General features: G+C 42.0%; 1 protein-coding gene across 5 annotated transcripts in view; it reads left to right on the forward strand.

Moving 5' to 3' along the window:
• PDIA5 (protein disulfide isomerase family A member 5) overlaps positions 1 to 18,695 on the forward strand; it is a 94,905-nt gene that overhangs the window by 58,086 nt on the left and 18,124 nt on the right. For all 5 annotated transcript variants that reach the window (XM_085552316.1, XM_085552317.1, XM_032445970.2 and 2 more), the window contains 3 exons: positions 390 to 460; positions 1,516 to 1,679; positions 4,082 to 4,212. In XM_085552316.1, the coding sequence (XP_085408442.1) occupies positions 390 to 460; positions 1,516 to 1,679; positions 4,082 to 4,212 (366 nt within the window). The remainder of the gene's footprint in view (positions 1 to 389; positions 461 to 1,515; positions 1,680 to 4,081; positions 4,213 to 18,695) is intronic.

Consider the following 18,695-nt stretch of genomic DNA (forward strand, 5'->3'; position numbering starts at 1 on the left):
TGCTAGTCTGTGTTGTTTCTTTTAAACACAGATAAAGATTTGGAAACTAAAATGGGTGAGCTCATGCCTTGCCCAGGAGTATGCTAGAAGTGATGGGTTTGAGCAGTGCTTTGAGCAGAGCTTTAGGGAGGGAAGTGGTTTGTGTGTGAATCTGTGGAGTTCTCCTAAATCGTTTTTAAGAAGGTTAAATTCTTTGTTCAAACTGTTGTGACTGCTTTAGAAGCATCCTAAATCATAGTAAGTCTTTAGTAATAAGGCAAAACGCATACTGAATTCTAGTAGATCTCTACCACCCTACCATATGGGCTTGGATTTTGGTAATGACTGGATGGGTCAGTGAGTAACTACAGTGCGTTAACTGGATCTTTTTCTTTTCTTTATTTTGGCAGGGTGTGGACACTGTAAGAAAATGAAGCCAGAATATGAGAAGGCTGCAGAGTTTCTTCATGCAGGCAGTGATGTAAGCTAATTTCCTTTATTATATCCCTCAAATAATCAGTAATAAATAACTGGAGTAATAAAAGTGACTTCTCTCCCTACAACAAATTCAGCTGTTCTCATCCTCCCACAGGACCCTTCAAAATGTGCTTCCAAAGTACAGTCTCATCGCTAATGCATGAGGCCTGCCAAAGTCTTAGAAAGAACATTCTGTCTTGAACAAAAACAAAATCGAAAAACGTTTATGTATTCTGCTGCAGGCCTTGAACATAATATCATCAAATCCAAAAAGGATTTATTTATTTATTTATGCTTTATTTAAAGCCATTGAATGTGAAGAAACAGACTTTTATTTATGAATTAGATTTGGGAAAAAAAAAAAACAACAAAGGGGGTTGATCCCTCTTTCATACATCCTGCTTTTATGGTTACATCACTCCATTAGTGTCATCTTAAGTGCTCCATCACCATAGCTGGAGAGGAGAGTCTTGATAGTATAAGTACTAGTGGTATTGATCCAGCCTCGCTCTGTGTATGCCATGCAGAAATGGGATTCATCTCCTCAAACTTTGCACATCTCCATTGGAGACATCTGGAGTCACTGTTGGAAAAGAACAGGGGGGTATGCAGAGCAAAGAACAGATCAGTCACATCCAACAAATGTCTGTTCTCCCATGATTGTCAAGATCATCCATGTAAAGTTACCCACAAGTCAGGAAGAGATGAATTTGCCTTCAGATTTGTTTTTAACAATTTATTTTTCCTCGGAGAAATGGATTTATGGGAGGAAATGCCTTTGCTTGGAGCAGCTCCTAAGTTCTACAGAGAGAATTGTCTATAGAAAATCTTGTCAGAATGGGGAAAGAGAATGAGTTATAATATTCTTGTTACGATTAGTGTGTAAGATGTCCCTTCCTGGCTTTGCATTAGGCCTTGTGCCTTTCTATATATCTACACTGAGAACCAGAGAAAGCAAGGCAGCTAGATTGGGTAATTAATTGCCCCCACATCCACTGCTTCTTGTCAAAGGAGTGTGTGTGCTTTCCTTTGATTTACAGCTGTTTGTTTCTGTTGTAGAGCCCAGGTGTCCTTGCAGCAGTAGATGCTACTGTCAACAAAGCACTGGCAGAAAGATACCACATCTCAGGGTTTCCTACTGTGAAGTACTTTAAGGATGGAGAAGAGAAATACACTCTGCCACACCTCAGAACGAAGAAGAAGATCATCGATTGGCTGCAGAAGTAAGTTCTGCCTACTGCCACCTGGAGTCTGCTTTTCTGAGGAAGCAAATCTTAAATCTGGCTTCATCAGCTGCCTAAATCCCTTGCTAACAGAAGCAAATTGAATTCCAGTATTCAAAGCCATACAAACATGTATGTTAATTGTGATCTCTAATACACCAAATCCTTTATTTGCTGTGGGGTTATTCATACTTGTCCTGGTAATTCTTTCCCCAAGTAAATATTTTTCAAATGCATGCTAAGCCTCTCTCCAGAGGAGGAATAGCAATGGCTCTGAAAAATAAACAGCGTATTTGTTGTTCCCCCTTTATACCGAGCAGCAGACTTCACTAAGTAACTGAAGCTCTGTAGTTGCACTTTTTCTCCACCCAGCTTTTCAGAGCCAGTGCCTGCACTGCCTGCTGCATGGGGCTGAAGGCACCCAGACCAACAGAAGCAACACCCACCTGTGTGTACCTCCCTGCTTTCCTCAAGTGATGTGCTAAAGTATGCATGAGTTGGTGTATGTTGAAAATAGTTTCATTTCAAAGAAGTTATTCATACAATCTCAAAACGTTTTAGAATAAACTGTGTTTATTTAAGCACTGTAGTATAAAATATTTCCACATTCAGTGGAAAATATCTGTGCCTTGTGAAGCTTTAAAATCATTTAATCATTAAGTGTGTGATGGTGTGACAAGTGTGATTTTAATTTTTCCAACTCATATCTGATCAGGGGAGTGTGTGTGTATCTGAGTGCTTCAGGTCAGGTAACAGGTTTAGCCTGGCAGCATCTTTGTTGTGTGTTGAGCAGTTTTATCTACACTGTACATTCACAGACAGTACTCTTGGCCAGCTTGCTTACATAGGCTGCTGTGTCAATAGTGGATGTTAAATCACTGGCCTAGTTTCACCAGTTTGTTGGAGGATTTTGAGTGTGACATGGTTTTTGTTGTATTAAGTACTCAGGTCGATGCTGCCCATTCATATCGCCAGGTGAATAGACTCTGAGGAAGAGGGTATTCATCCTTCCCAGATCAAGCTGTGTTGCTGGAATACTTTTATCTACCAGTTAACACGGGAGCAATACAGCCTCCATGTCTCCTGGTCTAACTGCTGAATGTTTTCCCAGTGAGAGGTGCACTAGAATAAGATTCTTACTTGCTGATGTGGGATCAAATTGTTACAGCTCCTCTGAAGCTGGTAGAAAATAGGGATGTGTGTAGGATACAGACTAGAGATAAAGTTACAGCTTGTGGAAACCTGTCCTGTTTAGCGGTCTGGATGGGACAGCATGGGTTTCAGCTGCATTTCCCAGTTTTTACTGGGCTTGTAGACTGTGCTGCCACACTATGTTGTTAACAGTATTTGCATAGCTTATTTCTGGTCAGCATGGGGAGATCTGTGTGAGATGAACTCGCACCTCTGACTGTAACTGTAATCGATGATAGCTCACACCAAGAGCGTTCATTTGAAAGCTTTGATCAGCTGCCCTAATTCTATTGCTAGCAACTGGCAAATCGATACCGATGGAAATATGATGGCTGTCCACCAAGTGACCTTGAGAAGAACCTTAAAAATTAAGATTTTTCTCCACTTAGTTTTTATGCACCTGATACAACTTCATGTGTCATTCAAAGTGACAGGAAAGTCTAAAAAGCTAATTTATTACCAAGGCGACATATGAAGGTCTTCATCCCGTGGCTCCATTCTGATGAATTTATGTAAGTAATCACTATTTAAGAATACAGCAGGAATGAATTTAATGAGTCTGAGAGAAGTCTGTGAGCTTGTGAATAGCAGAAGTTTTGTTAGAGGTGCTCTAGATATGCAGGATTGCTCTGATCTAGTCAGTATGTGCAGTCATAATTGGAACATGACATTCTCTTTATCAAGGTAAAATATTCCAGTTCAGTCACCCCCAGCCTTCCAAGTGGAATGATACTGATTATTGCATCCTGGCTTTAATATCTGAATTCAAGAGAGGGTCATGAAATTCTTTATAGAAGTTTGCGTGATGGCAATAAAGAGAACAAAAGGGAAGTTTGAATGGAAGATGCTGTCCTATATCGGTTGTCTTTTGATTCCATCCGCTTGCTGTTCTCAATTCATGCCTACAGTGATATTAGGAGCAATGTTCTTTCCAGCCAGATGTTGGATATAATGTAGGAGGTCTTTGTTCCGCATACCTATTCATATACTTCAATAAGATCACTTACATTTTATTCTTACTGAGTTACAGAAAATAAAAAACATCATCTTGTTGTTAACGTATGTTGGATATATTGAGCGTGTTTTCCTAATGCACAGACACCCTAATGGATTGTTTGGCCTTGCTTCCCTCAGGGTAACTGTGACCAGGATGTGATGCCTGTTCACATGTTTGCAGAAACATTTTCAAACTCATATCATTTCTTTCCTAGTCCTGAAGCACCACCTCCACCTGAGCCTGCATGGGAAGAAAAACAGAGCAGTGTTATCCATCTTGCTGGAGAAGACTTCAGGGAGTCCTTGAAGAAAAAGAAGCACACTCTTGTCATGTTCTACGCACCGTGTGAGTACACACTTCTGCATGTGGTTGAGTTTTATAAGCCCTACAGCTTATGAAATAGCAAATTAATTCCCCTCCTGTCCTCAGACTTTGTAAGGGTAAAGAACTGATTCTGAATATAACTGCTTGGGGCACTATCCTACATTATAAGCTGGAAACAAAACAGTATGCAGCATTTACCTTAAGAGTTACTGTGTTAATGTAGGCACCAAAGCAGACAGGGGAGCAAAAAGGAAACAAATTTATTTTCCTCTGCAGCATTTTATGGTCCTCATAACAAAATGTGATCCTTTATAGTAGGACAGTGGGCACAGAGAGCCTGGACCATTAGTGTAGCACTTTAAAAGTGAAATTGATACAGTAGTGTAGGAGGAATCACCCCCAGAGGAAAAAAAACAAACAAATTTTGATGGAATAAATTTTGTCCGTAATAATTCTGCATCTAAATTTCAACTAAGAATATTGGCATAGCTTCACCTTTTGGGATTGTTTTGCACACATCACATGTGTGCTTTCTTTGTAAAGCTTCTAGGAGTATTTCTAGTGAAATTTTGAATCAAGCTCTTTATAAGTTATGTGAATGAGAAGAAAATGAGAAAATGCCCCATGTTTACCCCTTCCCTTCACATTAGATGTCTTTTGGAGGTATGTGCCAGTTCCAGGCATCTGTTTATCACTGGATATGCCTGTGGTTCTTGATGTAATAGTGCAGCTAGCAGAATCGCCTCTTTGAGTTTCTTCTGTTGTCTCAGAGGCAGGCAGACTCAGGACAGGTGCTTCATTTTGGTGAAGTTCTCCAAAGGGAGAAGATAGTTCTGGCACTCAGTATTAGGTAATATTAGTTTGCTTCTATAGCACAGTGACTCAGCCTCTTGGTATGTGAGAAATCCTTCCCATTCAGATGGGTAGCCCTGTCAGGGATAACCTTTGAGATAAGCAGTTGTCAATATGGTTCAGTAAAACTGAAGGTGTTTTTTAGAATGAGAGGGGAAAAAAAAGACACAAAAAACAGTTCCTTGATGCATAATCAGGCAGCTCCTTGTTTTGCTTTCCTTTTAGAGAATTAGACATGAGTGGTTTGAGGCTCCTCAGGAGCTCTGCTGAATGTGCTTGTGGAGTGATGGGAGGGGTACGGTTCAGAAGGAAGGTTTCTGGAAGGTTGTAAAAGAAAAGGGACGTAATCCCTCCCATCTCAACTCCAGTTCCCACCATTTATTGGCTGAAAATTACCCTCGTGCTCGTGATTCGTGGATATCAACCAGTTTAGAGTAAGTTGCAACTTGAAAATCAAATGCTTGCATGTGAAATAATGAGTTTTAGGGGTTGCTGTCTCTCAGCTTTCTGTGGAAACTTCTCTTATTTCTCTCTGTTTTTTTTTAGCTGCTTCACTTTGAGGTACTTAAATTTTGTCGTCTTCAACTGTGTGTTTAAAGCAAAGGCACTGAGTGCAATAAGGACAGAGCTGTCAGGGTTGAAAGGACAAGGCAGCTCCCACTGTTGGCATGTGGTTCTGAGCAAAGGTCAGCCTGTCCATGTCTATGTGAATGGGCTGTAAAAGCAAGGTCTGCCTGATGGATGACCGAAGGGCTGCCTTGAAGAACCAACCTGATGTGTTCTTCCTGTACTGCACGGATACAGTGCTGTGTGAGATTTACATTGTGTGCATGACAGGTTAGAATTAACTGAAACCACTTCTGGTCTTCCCATGACTGATAAGGCAGCATTACTGTTATCCGTATGTGGGTCATACATAGTTTCTGTTGAGGCAGATGTACTTGTAGATGTGGAAGCACCTATGTACAAAATATAAAGCATGCAGGCAAATTGAGTGCAACAAGCCCTGCTCATTATTGGTTGCAAAAGTAGCCAATGAATACTTTAAATCTCTTTTTTGTGCAATAATTATTAGTGTAATAGAACAGTACAAATGACTCTATTTTTCTGGTTTTCTACAGCGATAATATGCTAAATTTGATAGATTACTTTTTGTTTACCATCTTCTCAATCTCGAGACCTCTTAGAGCTTACATTGCCAATTAGTCTTAACTTGCTTATTTCAGTGCAGAAAGAGCACCACTAAAATTGCCAGCCCCCCTTTATGTCAAGTAATTTTCTTCTTCTATTCAGATCCATGTCTCAGGTCACTGCGGGCTCACAGTATGTTACTCCATTCACTTGTGACTCTGTGACAGTATTTGTTACACTTACACATATGCTGAGATATTTTAGGACTAGGGGTGTGTGTATACATGCATATACAAAGTATGTTTATATATAAATATTTATACTAAGAAATGTATCTCTCGTCTCCTATTAGAATTTAAAACAGAATGTTGAGTATTTCTGACCTTTGTCAGAAAGCTCTTTGAAGCTTTCAGCTGGAGTGACAGACCTTTAGGCAAAGGCCACTGATCTATATCTTACATCCAAATTAAAATGAGATCTGCATTTTCTGTGCTTGCCAGTCCAAATTATTTGGTATTTATAGAAGAACCATCAATCTGCTGCAATGCAGATAACTCTGGTCTGAGCTGAATGATGCTCTAATGGTACTGAACAGTGCATCAGTGATTTAACTCCAGAAGAGAGGAGTGCTGCATCCTCATGGAAAAGATGGGGAACTCATCACCAATTTTCAGGGTGATGGAGTAAAGCATAAAGCTTATCCCTGGTGCCTGTGGAATATTTTAAGGACTGAGAATGTGAATCAAAACTCTTGAAAGTGCCAAGAATAAAAAAAAAGGGCTTTTGTGGACTTGACACTCACAGAGAATGATAACCGTGATTTCACATTCCTATTGCTCTCTAGTGGCATTTCAGTGCACTGTAATAACTCATTAGGGGCAGGAAGCAGCAGTAAGGGCAGCTCCTTGTTGCTGACTGAGGACAGAAGTGTCAGTCACAGAAAACTATTGCTGCTTGTCCCACTTAGTGCCTTGGACTTCATTTTTGTCTTTGTTTCCCCTGGGTACACCGTAGTTTAGGTCTGATGCTTGTCTGTGCTGCTGGGGGCCAGCACCTGGGGCAGGCTGCTGGCAGTGCTGCGTATTGCCTGGCCCAGCCCTACAGTGAACTCCTGTGGGCCTAAGGTTTAATTGTCACTACATCTCCCCTTGCCAGGTTCAAAATCCCTAAAATAAAAGGAAGGCAATGGTACAATGCGCTGAAGTGAAACATGGTGCCACAGGTGTGTACTGTATCCTGGGGACTAGCATGAGGGGTTTAAGGAGCATTCATAAGCAGCAGTACTGTTGCACAAGCATTCAGGAGGTGTTTTGAGAGGACTTGTGGGATCTGTCTTTGTGCTGTTTATATAGGCCAGCCCTAAGACTATGGAATACCATTGGCTACCCCAGGTTTCCTTTTATATCTGGTTGATATAATCCAGAAATTGGAAGAGGAGTGTTTGGGATCGCTTTTCGTCTAGGATGACTTTTCTTTTATCCTCACTTTTTGTTCATACAGCTTATCTGAATGTGTTTTATCTACATTTCTTACTTTGTGAGCTCTCTCCACTCTGTTACCCTGGATAATTGAGATTTGACTTTGCCAATGCATTAAATTTTAACCTCCTCCTACTATAGCGCTGGAAACTGTGCAAAACAGAACCAGTTGGTTGTTGATTAGTTGTCAGAATCACAAAGGGCAATGAAGCTCCAGTAAATAAAGTGTCTTCTCAGTTGGAGATGGTTTTGCTGCATGACTCAAGCTGAATTAAGTGGGGGGGGAAAAAAAATTGAAGCTTGAAGGCTGAGTGAAGCAATGTGTGCATTTTTCAATGAAATAGGAACATCCAGATTTTCTTCAGGAAGGTACTTTGAATCTGACCCAGACTTCTGTGTGGAAAAGCCTTTACAGTCCTACAATTTCTTTTCAAGTAGATGCAAAGCCCCATACCAAACTGATGGCCAATTTCACACGGTTTTCTCTTGCTCCTTGCCCTTCCCTGGGATTTAATGTGCCTTTTTGATGTTGTAGTTTGGTGATGTGACCATCAAGTTTTTAGCTTTTCTTGGGTGATGCTCCTTCGAGAATCCTAGAATCTCTGGAGTTGGAAGGAAAGCATGATGATTGCTGCATCCAGTTCATGGCTCCACACAGGACCCCCCCCCAAGCTTAGGTTAGGCCTTTTCTACGCTTGCAGAAGCAGTTCAGAGCTGGGGACTCAGAACCCATAGATAAGCAATCCAGAACACCTTAGGCAGAGCTTCACCACAAGGTCACAGCAGCTGATTCATTCCCTCTAGTCAGCACTAATGAGGCAGTACTGGAGCATTGTGTCCAGTTCTGGGCTCCTCAGCATGAAAAGGACATGAACGAGCTGTAGTGAGTGCAACAAAGGGGTAGTTTGGTGGCTGGTTTAGAGCTTTTTGGAGGAGCGGATGTGTTGGTTTCATTTCTTTGCTTTATTTTTGTCTTTCTGCATAGTTCTGATTTTCTGTAAATAGGAAAGGCACACACCTCTCAGCTTAGTTCTTGCACACAAACAGTAGCTATCCACTGGTGGCTTTACAAATTAGAGACCAACTTATGAACACACATTCATGTTGTTTTGTGGTTGAGATTATTGCTTCCACAGAGACTACAAATGAATTAACTGTCAGAATCTGGAGTTGTATATAATAAAGCATCATTAAGAGACTTTGACGAAGTGGAGTTGCTTATTTTTTTTAAATCAGTCACTCTTAAGGGGAAGGACTTGATGCTGAGCAATTTCATTTTATTCCAGATCTTTTAAAAAGATGAGGTTAAGTGTTTTAGACAACAACAAAATGCTGGCAGCAGTGAGAAATAGGAGTGAAATGCTCTCTTTTTATGGTTTGCAAGGGCAGCAGTTGCCAGCGCTATTAACTTGGCAAATGGTCTCAATTTGTGGGACTCAACAGGGTTCACCAAGTGATTTTTTTTAATAAATACTTTGCTGGGAGCTGATTTCCGGTTTGCTTCTCTGTTCAGTGGTGAAACTTTCCCTTTGCTGGGGATTATTTTTGTCAGCTGGAAAAGGTTACTCTCCGGTGAAGCCTGACCCACAGGGGTTACACAGAGAACACCCAGAAATAAACCTTACTGAGGGTGATTTTAATGAGGTATCTTTGTATTGAGTTAGTGGCTGTGCGGTGACGAGTGGATATGCAATTAAGACACATCAGCCTCCTTGCCTTTTCCCTCACTTCTTTTTTTCCCCTAACCTTTTTTCCTTTAGGACTTAAAGAAGTGAAAAGGGTACTTCGTTTTGGTGGAATCACAAAAGAGCTTGGGAAGGCCTTGTTCTGAGTTGTTACTGGAGGATGGCACCTGGGTATTGTTCTGGAATACAGCAGAAATGTTCTTTGGCTTCCCAGTCAAACAGGAATCTGACAGTGACGCATCATCACTGTCTGATGGGTTGTCCCCTGGCTACCGAGTAGCCAGAAATTGAATCAGAGTGAGGTTTTTGGTTCTGACTATAAATCAGCACTGCTACCCCTGTGCATCTCATCAGCAGCATATAAAAGGCTGAGGGCTGCAGCAAACTTGCATTAATTTTCCTCATGGTTCAAAATACGGGTAACCCTGTTGTTCTGGTTCTGTGTCCCAGTGTGCTCCTCAGTCTTTCCACAAAGAAAAATTTCCCAGTTTCTTCCATCCAGGTTTTGTGTTGAGGAATATGGATGGCAGAAAGCACTGAGTTGGGAGTCCATGCTTCAGTGGGTTGCCCCGAGCACAGGGCAGGTGTCAATGGATTTTTGCTATTCATGCTAATAATCAGCTCCCAGTCCTGCCAGCATGCTGCTGTGACCTGAGCTGCTTTTGGAAAGCTGCTCTTAAGAAATCAGTGCTGGATCCTCTTTCTCTCTTCACTGAAGGAAGCTGGACAAAGCTGGCTGCTCTGTGTTTCTGTGCAGGAAGCTTTAGGCAGAGCTGGCTGAGTGATTCTGCATGAAGGAGGCACAGGGAGCTGAAACACTCAGTGTCTGGGTTAACAAAGTCCAAATGCACCAAGCAGAGAAGCACAGATGAGTTCAGTGCCCTGAGACATCCTCCGCATGGCTCTCACCAAGTGTTTTCCCATCATTGTCAAGCACAACTTGTTAGGTTCTCATTAGGAGGCTGTGTCTAGGAGTCTGAACAAAATGTGCATGATTGTAAATGAAGTTTAAGCTATCAAAAATGACTAAAAATCTGATGAAAAGAAAAAAAAAAAACAAAAAAACAAAAAAACCTTTTCAAGGCAAAAACCTGTGCAGAAAGGATTTTCTGAATGTTGGCTGAGGCAGCAGCCAGATCTGGGCCCTCTGATGATGAGGCTGCAGATCCTGCGTGCTCACTGCAGAACTGTGGTGTTGGCTCCACCAGTAGCACTCTTCTCTTGCATTAGCAGTGTTCCTGCTGCAGGCCTGTGTCGGTGAGGTGCATTTGTGCTGATGCCACAGAGCCCATCAGCAAGCTGGTTCTGGTAAAGGGTGAGGATATAGAGTGGTGCCTGCAGTCAGGCTCTCAGAGCTGCTCCTAGCCCCACTGTCTCTGCCAAAGCGATTAATTAGCACAGAATATTTTTAATTGCTCTGAACTCACAAGTTCAGAATGCATTTCCTTTGCTGCACATAGCTGTGATGAGTGCTTACAGTAAGCTGGCCTGGAGCTGGGGCATTTAAACTCAGCTTTAGCAGGGTGACTCTAACTGTTCATTTCTAGTGCTGTGGGTTTCCAGGGATTCAGTTTATGTATTATGTTCTCCTCTGCATACCTGAAAGTGCTAGAGAGCTAAAAGTAACACAGTTTGCAGCAAGCAAGTGCCTCGATAGAGCTGAGCACTTATTCAGTCTGAGAATGTCGTGGTGAGCATTAACAACGGAGCCAGGATTACAGATCAGGAATTCCCAGCTCTTGCCTTTATGTGCATTTCTCTTTCCTCATAAAACCCTTTTTGTCTCAGAAAACCATAGGAAATTGATTTGAAAATAACCTGTTAGGAGATCTGATCAATCTGGAGCCCTAAAGGGGAGTCAGCTATCTTTGAGTCCTGTGAAACTTTCCCTCAAAGCTTAGTGCAGAATAGAAAGTCTTTTTAAAGCTGGCAAAATAAGAGTTCAGATACATTCGGAGAACAGGACAAGAACAACAAGACACTAATATGTTGAGAAATTGGTATCAGGCTGCCTGTTATTGTTAGGAATGAGGCAATCTCTGGTTGACCTGGTGCTTAAATGAAAATTTCATGACCTTTACTGAATCAAAGGACAAATCCCTCTCAATTATTAATTCCTTGTGTCTTGGAAATATGATTATGCTGTGTGTCAGGGCATGTCATAAAATGAGCTTTGATTCCAGATATTTCAATTAGAACAGCCTCCAATTCTCTATTGGTAGAACAAAAGCAAATTAACCTTTCAGTAACATCTTCAGACACCTTTCTCAGATCTGCCTGTGGTTTCAATGACTTGTGTAGCTGCACAAACTATGTTGGTTTAAGCAGTTTATCCGTTTTGGGCTCTTATCTATGCAATTACTGCCCATGGCCTGCCTTTCCTTGATTAACCAAGTTTTAATTCTGGTTAATCACCTGGAACTCTTGAAGTGGAAACAGACTTTGCTTTACTCTGCAATCTACAAGCTCCTGGCTTTGCTTTGATAGCTGTGCACTGTTCTGCTTTGTCTCGCTTAGGATTGCAGTCGTTTGAACAGCAATAGCAGAGGGCATCATCTACCCCTGTCGTTTAGTCAGTGATTATTTTGAGCAGTGTGGAGGAATCTGAAAGCTGTTCCCTGCTCTGCACTTCACTTGCTGAGCCCTCTGAGGCCCTGATGCTTTTGCAGCTGTGTGAATGGAGTCAGCCCCTCACAGGCGGGCTCTGTCACACAGGGCTGGGGATCCAGAGAGTCACTTAACCTCTTCCTGACTCCATTTAACCTTGGGTGTAATGACAGAGGGTGATAATTGCATCTGTCTCTCTTAGGGCAATTTGATGCATAATTAATTGGTCCTGCTTAATGGGTTAACACATTTGAGATCACCCACTGAGAAGTATTAAAGGAAGCAGAGGGCCAGTGAGGGAGCTGAGCCCTTCCTGCAAAGAGCTGAGCACAGACAGTACATGTGGTATGGTCTCACATCACTGGGATTGGAGACGTCCTGCTGGTCAGTGCTTTGCTTTGGAAATGCTGATGGTTGAAAGTTCTTATATTTGAGGATGAGACAGTCTGCAACATGAAAATGCACGTGTGTTGAAACTGTCTTTGAAAAATCTGGTGTAAAATGTGCACACCCAGCTTTATGACTTCTCACATTTTATCATGTATGGGATCCTGAAAGCACATGCGCAGCATCGGTGGGGTTACTCGTATATTAAGAGGGGGTGAAAAGTGTAGGGTTATGCTGTCTGACATCAGGGTGCCTGATGTGTTCTTGCAGAGTCACAGTGGGATGCTCTTGTTGGGGTCAGCAGGGACCTCTGTCCTTGCTTCACACGGGAGGACAGCAAAAGCCCATTGCTTCCAGCAGCTGCAGCTTGTATGACAGCATCTCTTGTAGAAAAGCATTCCCTTTCAAATTCAGGATCACTAGCAATGAGGAACACATTTTTTTTCTTGTCTGAATTTGACCAGCTTCAGCCCCCAGTGAACTGTGGAGGGTACCGAACCTCTGCCACCAAACCTGACTTGCTTGTGAAAGTGAAAACTAGACTGGATTCCTGATTTCTGTCATTTCTTTGTCTTTGGACTGCAGCTACTGACAGACTTGAGCTTAGTGACTCTGTTTGCCATGAAAAGTGCCTCCCCAACCTGTTGGTTTTCCTGTGGGTCTTCTGAACCCCCTCCAGTTAGAACATGTTCTCGAGTTGTGGACCCAGAACTGCAAGCAGCGCTTTGGGGGTGCCATCATGGAGGCCCTCTCCACACCTACTTAATAGTTTCATTTATACATTCAGTGAAGTTGCTTCTGACAACTCCATCATTTTCTTTCAAAGCTATTGCTGGTATTATTTGGATTTCTTCTGCTTCTAATACATTTAAAGCCCCTTATATCCTTAAAAAATCATTATTACCTCTGCTGACTGTAGATACCGCTTTGATGTCCATTTGCTTCCTTTATCTATTTTGTACAAATTGTTAGCTTTTGATTTATATTCATTAAAAACAGCTTCACCTTTCTTCTACGTGCTGTGCTAATACAGCTTCTACTCTTCTAAGGGAACTGAATTAACCTTGTACTGTTCAGCTGTGGAGAGGTTATGTTATATCACTGGGCTTTGTAGTTTCAAATTAAACAAAGCATGCAGTAACTTAAAGGACTATTTCATATTTAAGCAAGTAGGAACCTGCGTCTTATGCGAACAGAACTTGATTCCTTTAGGCAATTCTGAACATCTCGCACAACTTCATTTTAAATTTAATAAGGTGACTGTTGTCCAACAAGGCACATCTACAGTCACACACCACTCAGGAGGCATCGTTATAATTGTTATCTGGTTCTAATACCTTTGTACGTTGGAGCTTTAAGAATCTCTTAGTTTTTCTTTTGACTTTGTCGTCATTAAGCAGCTCACTTGGAGAAAAAGAGAAACCCTTCCTGACAAAAAATTCTGGTTGAATCTAATAATAATATGTGGGTTATACACTTGATTGCTTTTAAACTTTATATCTTGTCTACATCCCATAGGACCATGCAATTATAGGGAATGCTACAGTTGTGCATACAGGATATTATTCCTTTGGTTTTATTGATTTTACTACCACAACGTATGCTTGATTACTCGTATTTCTGGGCCAGTGTGCACTTTTTTTTTCCTTAAAATATCAGTTTCACTTCTTTCTTACCTTAGCTGACAAATTATATTGTTTTTCCCCAGTCTGCTTTTTATTTAAAAAAAAAAAAAAAAAAAAAGTAGTTGGCAATGTATCCCAAGCACTTAGTAAATTCTGCTATTTCCCATGCAGTATTTTAGTTTTACATCACTTATACAGCTTTTTTGTGGCGTTGTGTTGGAAACTGCATCCAGCTCAAACCTGTTCTTTATTTCTTCAGAGTCCTCAAACCTGTGTTTCTGTAAGGATGAATCTTGCATCTTTTGGCCTCTTCAGCACCTTTGTGGCCTCAGTCCAAACCCAGATCACTCATTTGTTCCTCAGAGACACCCCAGCCATGCTGTACCACGCAGCAGTTCCTGCCGTCGGTAAACTCAATCCACACAAAATAAGCTGGGTCATGTATTTTCAATCACCTCATCTCTCCCTTCTCCCTCCAAGAAAGCACCAGCTTTCCTTTAAATGCCTTGTGCTAATTAGAGAAGATTTAATCTGACGATTTCTCCATCCCCTCAGTTGTCATGGGTCTGCGTAAAACGTGTTTGCCTCCTTGCTTTCCCTCATCTGCTCATCAGCCATTCCTCTTGAATTTTTACCCACTGAAACTGTGTTTTCCATGTATTGGATCTGCTTGGAGCTTGGTTTTCAAGGTCAGCTATGTACCTGTGCCCCACCTTCCCAGCCCAAACCAGCATGAATAATAAAGTAAAGCCTGATATGAGTTCACATAAGACTTCTAATGTTTTAATGCAAAGACAAGGAGATCTTAGGGCCTTTCTGTTGCAGGTGTTCTAGTGTGAATCCACGGGCCTAATGCATATTCAAGCAGTCTTGGTGTCCTGGCAGGCTGCAGTGGTTAGGCACAACAGGTGCCTCTGTGCTGTGTGGAAGAACCTCTACAGTGCAAGATTTTGAGCACGGAGATTTGAGAAAATTTGACCAGAGCTGTATCAAGGTTGCATCATTCACAGGCCAGGAACACAGAGCAGCCCTAACACGTTACTGCATGTGCATTGGATTTTGAGGTTTCTTGTTTTTCTGCCAAGTGATGCAAGTGTGTCTGCATTAGGAAATAAAGTTAGGTCACCATTTTCGGAAGTGGTTAAAGAGGTTTTAAGTGCCAATGCTGGGATCCTGTGGAAAGCCTGGACTTTCCCGGAGCAGGCTTCTTACAGGTTTATCAGTCACACAGGAAATTACTGCTTAGTTAATGTTTGCTGTTAATCCTGCTAAGATCAAACTTATTAATAATATAGGAACAAAGACAGAAAATGGGCAAAGCAAAGACCTACGTGTGTGTTAGAGGTCTCTGCCCTAGATGTGCTACTTCCAATGACTCTCATTTGAAAGTCCACCCCCTGGTCTTATAGGAAGCATCTGCTTCTACAGTAGGCCCCAGATTGATCAACTGAAATGAAATTAATCTTCCTTCAGTCCATGGCAACTTAATGCCCTATAAATACAGCTGAGAAGGATGTAGGACATTTTGATTCTTGACACCTTACTCATATCTTCAGATGCCACCAGTTTATTTTCCTTTAGTGGCAGCCTATTTGGAAAATCCTTTCCTATGAGTCCACGTGCTTTCCTGTCCCCCGTGTACAGCGCTCAGTACATTTCCTTTCTTTTTACTTTCAAATCTGGATGGTAGTGTTCATACTTAAAAATAAATGTGTGGTAGTGGGTGTGAAGAGGGAATGGGGAGAACAAGTTTTCTGTCTGTCAAAATGAAGACATCAACCTCTGCTTTTATTTTTTTGGCATGTGTGCCTTAAATAGAATGACTGGGTTGGGTGACTTCCAAGTGTTTGCTGCATTTGGCAATCCTTCTAAATTGTAACAGATGAAGTTCTGCTATTCCATATGATACGCTCCTTCCCCCTTTTTTCGGTGACTCTGTGAAGCTCCTTGGGAATTCAGCACAGTGTTCACATCTGTTCCGTGGATGGATGTCCAAGGCTAACAAAATGCCTACTGGACTTGGAGTTATCTCCGCCAAAAGCCATATGGTTGTGTTTTAGTTTTGCAAGCACAGTGCAGTAAAGAAAGGATGCTGGGCCAAGAGAGAAGGGAGGGGAGGCATGGAGCTGGAAGGTAAGCTTCTTCTCAGTTGGTGTTAGAATGGGAAGATGAGTAGTTCACAGAAAGATAGAAAGTGAACATTGTGAATACGGATTACTTTTCCAGGTGTTCTGAGTTGCGTGACAGTCATTTACACAGCAAGATTTTAGGGGAAAGTAGTGGGGTCACTGTTTCTGGAGGTGTTCAAGAACCGTGGAGATCTGGTTCTGAGAGATGGTGGGAATGGGTCAGTGGTTGAGCTAGGTGATCTTAATGATCTTTTCCAGCCTTCATGATTCTGTGATCTTCTTCGTGTGCTGCTGTTGACCATAACCTCATAGCATGTTTACTCTTGCCTACTTTTTTCCAAAATACTGTAACAGTGTGGATAATTGGATGCTCCCTTTTGGCCTTACAAACATGCACTTGCTAACGCTTCTCTGAACCATCAGCACATGATCTCCTACTGAGGTTGTTCTGGTTTTGTTGGAGAATGTGGCTCATGGAGAACTCTGACCTGCTGCAAATTGAGAAGGAGCTTAAAGCAAATCCTTACCAAATGCCCCATCCTTCCAAGTCCAGCAAGTGGGCACCACACTTTCCAATAAACTGCAGTGTATGAACATGTAGACTGGAGCAAGAATTCCAGTTTTAGAGCCATCTGATTTTTCTTGTTTTTTTGTTTTTTTGTTTTTTTCCTTTCCTCTCTGAAATTGCTTTTAGATGTTGTTGCCACTTCTGAGTTATTTCTGTAGAGCTGTGTTAACAGGCTAACAGTGGCATTCACCTCACAGTACAGGACATAAGCAAAGATGTGTCAGGAGACAGGCTTGACTCAAAGGCTTTTTCGTGTCAGGCAGACAGAACAGGCAAGTGATGAGAGAGAAGATGGGTCACTGACGTGGACTGTTGGGATGGGAGCAGTGCTGGCAGCCTGGAGCAGTAGCCTCCTCCTTCTCCTCCTTTTCTTTCTTGACCAGTTTCTCCCTGACAGATGCTGAACTGCTCAACAAAGTTTATATTTTGCAGGCTGTGGAGAACACGCAGGCTCCAGCTGAAATACATTTGCTGTCAGGGTAGGCTGCCATTATATTGCATAGAGTTTGAGGCTAGTAAGGTGGATTTGGAGAAGCAGCTCAGTTTCCCAGGAAATGTCCCTTCAACTTCTTGCTGTTATTAGGTACTGCATAGACTCTCAGTGGCATTTATACGTGTGTGTCATTGCAGTGCTTTTGAAATCCCATTCTGAAGAAAAAAACAAAATTCAAAGCAGTGTGTGTAAGTAATGAAACTGTACTTTGGTCGACATCAAAGGGGTATGCACCTGTTCCTTTGTGAAAAGAGATGTGCAGAGTTCATGCACAGTTACTGTTTCTTCTCACCCCAAAGAGCAAGTGCAGTTTGAGGCAGTGGCTTTGAGCCTGAGGGGGCATTTATTCAGTTCTGAATTAAAATTAGCGCACCCACTTCTTTACCAGTGTTTTACAAAGATGAACAGCAGTAGCATAAGCTATAATTGGAGCCTGTGAGCAACTCATCTGTTCTTACCCAGAAATAATACCAGAATGAACTCTTGTACCTTTGTAGAGTTATGTGGGCTTGATGGAAATGCATCCATTCCTTTTTTTTTTCCTGCATCTGAGCAGAAAAAGTGTGCTGAGAGTTTGCTTGGGATCTGAATGGGAGGGAGGTTTCAGAGATGTGGGCACTTTGTTTTTCAAAGTTTTCCTGTGTATTCATACTTTGAGAGCAGCCCAAATTAATCAGACAGTAAGCCTCACATTTGAGGTAAGAGCACTCATATCTGAATGCTGAAACAAGAGAGCTGTTCCTGTTTGAGTACATTTACTGTATATTTACTGTACAGGAAGGGACAAAGTGGCCCTTTGTTCGGCACTCTGTGGTACCTGCAGTTGTCAGACAGGCTTCCCCACAAAGCTTTGGGGTTTCTTGCTTGCTACCCGTAAAACCTTTCTGGGGTTGCCCATTCTGTGATAAGTGGGAGGAGGGTCAGGAAGGCCAGCAGCAGTCATGCTGACCCAGGGCTCAAGTCCTCCCTGTACATGAGGATTTGTTACCTGCTGGACTTGCTCTTCCTGTCCCTTGTAGTCCCAGTGCCTTGGCTTTGGCAATTCCCAAACACATCCAAATTCTGCTCATGGTTTTTAAGACAGAGTTTTTGTTCCAACAACTTCCTTTCTAAATTCCGGCCTCCTCCTGTTCACCACACAACTATCTTTATTCCTGTCTCCAAATGCAGTTGTATCTGTGGCAACAGCCGTTATAGCCTATGTGGTAATACCCATGAGAAAGTACAGAGCACAGAAATGGGTTGTCTGTTTGTGGGTAGTGATCCTTCAGTGCTCTTAAGTGACTGGCTGTGGGGACTGGCCCCCAGTCCCTAAAAGTGGACTTAAATGTAAGTACATGCTTATACTGCTTGCAGGATTTTAAACATGTGCTTGAGTTCATGTAGCTGGGACACATGGTGTGCAGATGACTCGTCCTGCTCTATTCCTCCCACAGCTGGAGAACTCTCATCTAGAAATATTATTAATACCACTTTGCCCCTGATTAACCTACGTGTCTTGAGTTTGTTGTAGTATCTTATTTACAACTAAGATTTGTGTTCTCCTTTT

The sequence above is a fragment of the Coturnix japonica genome, chromosome 7, assembly GCF_054131305.1.
Source record: "Coturnix japonica strain WE chromosome 7, WE-NBRP24, whole genome shotgun sequence".
Taxonomy (NCBI): domain Eukaryota; kingdom Metazoa; phylum Chordata; class Aves; order Galliformes; family Phasianidae; genus Coturnix; species Coturnix japonica.